We start from the raw sequence: 8,793 nt of genomic DNA, 5'->3' as shown, positions 1-8,793 counted from the left end.
TGATATAAAGTTGTGGAGAAAATGTATGTATGATAAACGTAGAAAAAATATTCCAAAACTTCCAAAATCTTTAGAGGAATCGATAACTCAGTTATTTGATAGTCGTGAAAATATTACAACTAATACTGGTGAACTATTTTGTCACATGGAAGAAACTTCAAGCCAATTTTTATTGCGTATTATTTGTATATTATATTATTCTAAGTTTTAATATAGTAAGTAAATCATTAAAGATATTATAGGACAATTATTGTTAATTTCTCTAATTTATTCCAAAAAAAACAAAATATTTGTTTTGCACAATCTTTGTTGCATTTGCTCAAATATTAAAGGTAAAAGGTGCGCAATCGTGTTGGGTTTTCTCAAAGATAAAAAGGTAAAAAGTGCGCAATCGTGTTACGATATATTTCCAATAGTTATAAAAATCGTTGTATAGCAAAACAAGAAGAAGATCGAATTACATTTTTAATTATAATTTTTATAAACATATTTTACAAAATATATGATGACACCGGGGCCGTTATGGCCTAATTATACGAGAATCCAGTCGGCCGCTACCAACTCTCTGACCTGGCCAAGCCACCTCTGTTTTGCTATAAAATATTTACCCTGTAATTTAATTAGATATATGTGTTATATGTATTATGTAGGCTACATTGGTAGATTGGCTCTCCAAACTTGTAATGTGCCTGTAGAATCCAAAATTACAACAGGAATAATATAATAATATAATAATATATTCTCTGAAATTGGCATTCATTTTTCTCATCGCAATAATATAATAAAAAATATGATTATTTTTCCTTTTACTCCTCTTCCTCTTCCTCCTCCTCCTCCTCCTCCTCCTCCTCTTCCTCGTCATTTTCCTCGTCATTTTCCTCCTCCCCATGTGACTTTCCGCGCCACCTTTCAGCCGGGCTAACAGTTCCCTTGTCAATCCTCTCCAGCCACGGTAACGATTTCAGCACCTTTGATCTGATCGAATTTTTGCTGAAACTGTTATCTGACACCACCAACGTTTTTAATGATTTGAGAAACGCCAATTTGTTAAGCTCTTCTACGTCACTTAATCGGTTATCCCTAAAATGAATAATAATATATAGGTAATCATAATTCATAAGTAGTAAAAATGTACAAAAAATACAAGAATACAACATTTGGCAAGTAGGTAACCTCTCTCGTGTACAGTAGAACGTGTCGACTGTCAAGTGTACCTTGTCATTAATAAAATTGAGAAAGTCACTGTAATAGATGTGTTAAATTTGAATTTAACAAATTATTGCATATAAAAAACGATTCTGAGCTGAGAATCTGAGTCAGGCTATATTACTAAGAATATATAATTATATATTATGTATTTGTATTATTAGTAGAGTAATTTATTTTATTATTAATAATACTGTAGATTAAATTAATTTTTGTATTAAGTATTAAATATGTAATATAATAATATAATATTATAAATTACCATAATAGTATATACATGCACATACATACCGAGTCAGCACCTACCACCCCTTACCGTAGAACAGTGTGAATATGTTCGTGATATTAATTTATAGGCAATTATTGCCTAAAATCAATTCAATTTAATATAGCATATTAGGCGAGAGAAGTTAGCGGAAAAACTCAAGCATTAATTTCCACCATAATACCATAATTTAGTGCTCAATTAATACTATCCAATGGTAGCATTTTCAAAATTAGTGCTATACCCAGTAAAAAGTTACGTGGGGGCTCACCAATCTCCGCTAACATTACGTACCAAAATTCCCTAAAACACCTAATATTAGTTCTCAATTAATGCTTTGAAATGGAACCATTTTCAAAATTAGTGTTATGCCCATTAAAAAGTTATACGGAAGCTTACCTTTCACAAAAACTTCACGTAGTGAATCAGAACCAATATCAGCCATAGCACCAACATTTAGTTCTCAATTTATGATATCCAAAGGAACCATTTTGGGGTTTTGCTTATTTTATTTCAGTGGGTGCGCCACTAGCACCAATATCCACTGTAGCACCGAATTTTAGTGCTTTATTAATGCTATTTGGTGGTAAAATTTTAAAAATTAGTGCTAAGTTTCCCTTAGAGATATTGGGTTTTCCGTATTTTATTTCAGTGTATACACCACCAGCACTAACATTTAGTGCTCAAACAGTGCAGTTTAATTTATGATCTGTGGATATAATAATATAAAATGCATATTGTGGAATTTTTATACCAATTAATAATTATTACAACAATTATCTTGGTATAACTGATGTGTCATGTCGTATAGACGTATAATATAGTCTTATAAAGTAAATCAATATTATTTTAATTACTTTCTCGCTTGTAAAAGATTCTTAGATATATATAGAAACAATATTTGAATAATAAAACTGATATTAACTAAAATAAAAATGTATCTAATAATAATAATTTTAAAATTATACCAAATGTTGGTGCTGATAGTGAATCTACTGAAATAAAATACGGAAATTCCATGTCTCGGAGGCAAACATAGCTTCAATTTTTAAAATTGTTCCATTGAATAGCACTAATAATATTGAGAACTAAAATTTGGTGATACCTATAGCGGATTTTGGTGCTGACGGTGCACCCACTGGATCAAAATACAGAAAATCCCATAAATCGCAGGGAATCATTGCACCAATCTTGAAAATATTTCCTTTGAATAGCACTGATTTAGTACTAAAATTTGGTAGTATAGAAGTAGTATAAAAACACCCACATAAATATTAACTGGATATAGCACTAATTTTGAAAATGCTACAGTAGAATAGCACTAATTGAGCACTAAATAATTATTATAACGGAAATAAGACGTGCTAACATTTTTCCGCTTAATTCAAAGACCTCTAAATATTTTGAAAAAAATCTTTATCAATAGTAAATAATAATACAGGCTTTAATGAAAAGTTTGAGCCCCTAAAAAATAAAAATTATTTTTTGAATAACAACAAAAACAAGAATCGTTATTCATAATATTTAAACATCTAATTTCGTGAAAATTAGAACTTAAAATGTTTATAAAAAAAGTTGCCAATTATTTTTAAAATTTTTAAGTTACAGTAAGAATTATATTTATACGGAATCTAGTATTTCATTTTCAAGTTTTTAATGTTTAAATACAAGATTCTATGGTTTTTTAAATTCCTACAAAATAATTTGAAACTTTTTATGATTTTAATGAGTGCCGTTAAAAATTAAAGTATAAACGCATATAAATAAATTGTAATTACAGATTTAATTCGATAAGAACTTATGAGGAGTATTGTACTACATTTTAAAGTTCTTTTTACCCATAAACAAATATTGAAATATATTATCAGCCGTATACTTAAATCAAAAAAAGATAAGGTATACCTACAAGGATTTACAAATAGTAAAAAAAGAGCATGATGAAACAAAAAATTGTGTTGTGTCTTTTAAATGCTAAAACTATTTTTTTTTTTTGTAAAAATTTCTAGTCCACGATAATTTATTTCTTAATTACATCAAAAATACTATTGGACCTCCAAAAAGTACTAGTTATATCTAGATTACTGCCTGAAACAACACTTGAAGTATTCTTCTAGTATAACACGTGTATACAGACACACAAAAAAAACAACATAGGTACACGATTGAAATCAATACATTCGTCACTCCACTTAGAACTGAAATAGATGTGTGCAAATAATTCGGGCTTATATCACATTGTAAAGATGTTTAGAATAAATTAGTTTTCAAGAACAGTTGTACAAATCGAAAAGTTTTAAAAACTGTTTAAAATACAAAATCAATAAAATGTATAGCATGAGCATTAAAATAATGTTTCATTCGAATACAATAAGTTTTTTTGAAGCAAATAACCAACACTTTACTATTAATTTAATACACATATATTCTATTACTAAACATTTATTTCAAAACAACTATCCAATGAATATGTTTACAACACTAATTTGAACCAAAGCAATTACAGAAATACATTAAATGGAATAGAATTTTATTATTTATAATTTAACCTCTGGATTAATAATATCAGGAGGCAACTTGGAAACTGATGATAAAGAACTAATAGAAATGTTTTCTCGTAAAAAGTTAATGTTTTTCTACGCTATTTGTTTTATTTAATTGTTTTTTGTAACGATTTGTTGTTTTTTACTAATCGAAATAATTGCATTTCAATGATTTTTAAATTGATTTTTTTTTTTTTTTTAACTAAGACTGGAGTTAGCTTTTTAAATTGACTGAACTAGAAACAATAAAATTAAACGGTTTCATCCTATTACATTTCTTTATCTAATCAAGACTCATTCTAACATTATATATACCTATATTATTATACATTTGATTTGATTAAAAACTTCCAGTTGTTGTAGGTATTTGAAAATAATGTAAAACATTACACCCCATAGGATTTAAATTATTTGGCATTTTATTTTGAACGTTTAATAAAAATGAGTAGGTAACTGATAATAATATTATTACCGTATGAAACGTTTAATATAAATTATATAATTATAATTTTTTTTGTGCAATTATGAACTTATTTGTTTAAATGTTTAACTGTATAATATAATGTGTTTAAACAATATATATTAATATTTAGTAAGTAGTCATCGTATTTAACATTAATATGTTTTAAGGTTTTGCATTAAATTTATTAAATTATACTATAAAACGGACATTTGATTTGAGTAATAAATACTAAAATATTATATAATCGTATCATAATATTTTATTGTAGGTAGGTACTGGTTTTTTTGATGATATATTTATTATTTATATATGGATATATTTAATGTTACTTATACTTTTCCAGATTTTAGTATATTATACAACATTACCTCAAGTTTAAGTACGTCAAATTCGTCAAATTACCAGTAAAACCATCCAAGTTCGATATCTGGTTACCACGCAAGTGTAAACGAGACAGATTTCGTAAATCATCTAATCCATTTAGCTTGTCAATCTTGTTGTAGCTCTGATGACATTATTACAACAAAAACATGTTTCGTGTAAGTGCATTCCAATATGATATGAGTTTTCAATCAAATTACCAAATACAATATACGTAATTTATTGGATACAATCACAAATTGTTCGACTGTATCCAAGGCGTTTCTGGACAATGCCAATGTGGATAGTTTTGGGCAAACAATTTCTTCACTGTAGCAGTTTTTATTATGGTTTTTGCTCGGCACTTGGGTCAGATAAGATATGTTGTTGTCTGAAATATTGAAACGTAAGTTTACTATCATGACATGAACAGAATACAATGCATAACTATTAACTATGCCATTTGTAATAAAACTATCATGTTATAGTCTATAGACGACTATTTTAATATAGTTAAGTTATTCCTATACCATATTTTATATTTTTTTAAAAATGTGAGTAGACTAATTTATTAAGCTCTAGTAAAAAAAACGAGTCTATAAGTATAGACTTGATAAGGATATTCTATAATTTTAATTACTTGAACACGTTTAACTGTCATAATATTTTGTTTTTGTTGTTTCATTTTCAAAAGAAGTGTCGTAAACCGTTCCTAAACGGTTAAATTTATGAGATTTTTAGATTCTAATGGTGGATAGAGGAACTTTTCCTTTACTATACTTTTTTGTGATTTTTAATTTTTAATTTTACGATTTTATTTTTTAGAGCAGTAAAATACTGAAAAAGTTTTCATTCAGTACACTTATAATAAATTGATTACATATTACGTATTTTACTTTACATTGGTAATTTTTCGAGAAAATCACATTAAACAAGAGCAGAAAAATATCGAGGAAAATAAAGCATGCACAGAAAGTTTTCAATACAATTTATAACTATTGTTAAGCCCATCATCAGTTTTGTTTTTTGTGGTCTTGTGATCACCAAACTTAACAAGAACTATCAATTACTGACGTTACAATTTTTTTTTATTATTCATAGATTTGTTAATATTTGTTAAATACAGCGCACAATTGCAGAATAAATCAATGATATTATATTATTCTATTTAAACTAATAAAAACGTCAATACCTAGTAAAAATGAATCACCTGGAAACATATTTTAAGCATTCCATTCACAATCATTGGATCATGCAGATGAGATAATTTATATTATTGTCACCACTGTTGAAGTGATGCTATATACATACTGTTATTTTTCTTTTAAAAACATGTTTATGTAATATATGGACGTCATCCGATATGGGCCACATTTTATCCCACACCAGTTGCAAAAAAAGACACAAATCAATAACGGTTGAACAAAATACAATGGAAAAAAAAATCAGAAACTATTTAGCTGTAGGTTATAATGGATACCGGAGAGTGACTAATTCGTTAAAACATCGATTAAAAACCAATTATGTTGACCAAATCAACTCTAATTATTTTTTTATTCTTACATTTCATAATATACATATTACATATATGCATTATTCACAACTATTTTATAAAGGTACGATTTTAATATACTCATCCACTTTGACGTTGATAGTATCGAATCGATACAATGACTTCAATTACATTTCAATCCTTTTGAATTTAACTATACTAAAATAATATATTTAAATATATTTACCGAATTGTTTCAACCAAAATGATGGTATATTGAATATATTTATTTCAAAATAAATATAGTACAACATTTAATGACTTTAATATTCTAAGAGACTTAACTTTTTTATAACTGTTGATTATTAAGAATACTTACGATTTTAAATTAAATTTAAATCGTTGGATTGATTGGAATTGTCGAATTGATGATAAAATTAATTTCTATGTATACAAGCAAAAAATATAGTTATATTTATTAAGCGTGCATAAGATTTATAAAAACGAATATAATAGTATAAAAATAATTTTTCTTAAATGCAAACTTCATTGATATTAAAAATCATCCTCAGCAAATAGCATTATTTTAATATAATAACTATAATAACTAGAAATAGGCACATTGTTTTAAATTTAAATTTATTGCATTTATTTCTATTTTCTATTATTAATTAATAAGCCATTTATTATCAGTAATTAAATTAAGGGGTAGGTCGTAGGTATATAAATTATAAATTGACTACGTCTCTCTATTTTTGAAGCCACGTAAAAAGCGGTTCAGTTGAAATTGTTTAAAAAAATAAAAATAAGAGTAAGTACATAAACGGTCGAAACCAGATGGCATGGCTCCGTTTTAATTATTATTATTTATTTTACGAATTCCAAGAAAGTTCTTTAAAGTCTTGTAATTTATTTTTGAATGTTAAGATAGTATAAAATTTTTTTTTTTACAACAATAGGTATTAAAAAAGTATATTAATATCTTAATATCCAAAAATAAATGACAACACTTTTTAAAGAACTTTTTTCGTATTCCTGGTACCAATTCAAAAAAATAATTGGTGCATTTCGTAAAAATTAAAACGTTTTGGCAGATTCTTTCTTATACATATTCTTCTAAAATACATCGCAAAGCTATTTATTGGAACATATATCTCACGTAAAGTATATTATATTATTATCTATATATAAATTAGATAAATGAATGATTATTTGTTTATTTTTTGTCCCATATACACTCAAAAACTACTGGACTGTTTTCAATAAAAATTATACCAATAGATTCATTGAGACTTAGGCAGGGTTAATAATTAATTTTTTAGCACTTATATTGCTATAAAGTGGCTCACACATGCATTTCTTTTCCGATCATGAAAATGGAATTTTTTTTATGTCATATATATTATTGGGTTGACATTGGTTATAGTCAAGGCTGTGAATTTAATGCATTAAAAAACTTAAAAAATTCATTAAAAATATCAAAAAAAAAATGCAATATAAAATGCCAAAAATTATAGTATAAATTCACTTAAAATGATTTTTAATTTAATTTTAATATTTATATTGATATTATAGGATATTATATATTAGTACATTACATAATTGTACATGCATAAAAATGTGTTAATTTATAAAAAAAAAATAAAAAATAAAAATTTGGTATAATTTGAATTTTGTAAATGCTATTCACTTGAAACATTTTTTAAATTTTTTTTATGTATTTATTTTGTTAAAATAATAAAACAACAAAAATATTTAATTGCGGGTACCTTATTATTCATCTTAAGTCTTTACTATTGCATTAGACAAAAAGAAAACAGCAAAAAAATGTTTTTTCAAACATGTCAATAGACGGAATTTCATTAAAAATACCAGAAAATGAACAAAAAAAGAAAATACCTAAAAATACAAAATAAAAGTTTCATAAATGTATTCGTAGTTACATAATTTAAATTATGTACTAACAAAGCTATGTTTCACAATCATAAAAAAAAAAATTCACTTTCCTACAAATTCACAGCCCTATAAAACTTATAATCTTATAGATAGTAAATTAATTATTATGATTGGATATAACTTTCTGATGTATTATATTTTGTTATTTATAGGCTAATAAAGCTATTCGATACAGATGTAAAATTGTATAACAGCTCAAAAAAACGAGAGGCAAAGGTTTGATAGGTACTAGGTAGGTACTTGAAGTTTTAATGATGTGTGTTTTTTTTTTATTTTTATTTTTTTTTGTGTCTGTGTACACGATAAGTAGTCGAAATAATGCTTCGAATGCTTCGATTATCAACTTCAGTATCTTGTTCGATTGGAAAGTGAATATCGTTGGTGCATTGGGGAGGTAAAAATTTAAAATTCCTAGTAATTTTCAAAAGCGCCGTGAAAAACAAAAGAAAAATTAAGAAAGTACGGAAATTTTTACGCAAAATTGATTTTTCACAAAATTGAATTTGGTTTT

At 26.0% G+C, this 8,793-nt stretch overlaps 1 protein-coding gene across 1 annotated transcript in view; it reads right to left on the bottom strand.

Annotated features, from left to right (window-relative positions):
* Positions 1–717: 717 nt before the first annotated feature.
* The window catches only part of LOC100572350 (leucine-rich repeat-containing protein 23), a 30,294-nt gene continuing 22,218 nt past the window's right edge, over positions 718–8,793 (bottom strand). Inside the window, exons 6-8 of the mRNA XM_003247300.4 lie at positions 5,056–5,225; positions 4,843–4,979; positions 718–1,080 (exon numbers count right to left, since the gene is read on the bottom strand). Of these exons, the coding sequence (XP_003247348.1) occupies positions 807–1,080; positions 4,843–4,979; positions 5,056–5,225 (581 nt within the window). The 3' untranslated portion in view covers positions 718–806. The remainder of the gene's footprint in view (positions 1,081–4,842; positions 4,980–5,055; positions 5,226–8,793) is intronic.

The sequence above is a fragment of the Acyrthosiphon pisum genome, chromosome A1 (genome assembly GCF_005508785.2).
Source record: "Acyrthosiphon pisum isolate AL4f chromosome A1, pea_aphid_22Mar2018_4r6ur, whole genome shotgun sequence".
Lineage (NCBI taxonomy): Eukaryota > Metazoa > Arthropoda > Insecta > Hemiptera > Aphididae > Acyrthosiphon > Acyrthosiphon pisum.
The sequence above is the reverse complement of the archived record's forward strand: the minus strand, read 5'-3'. Positions and strand labels throughout refer to the sequence as shown.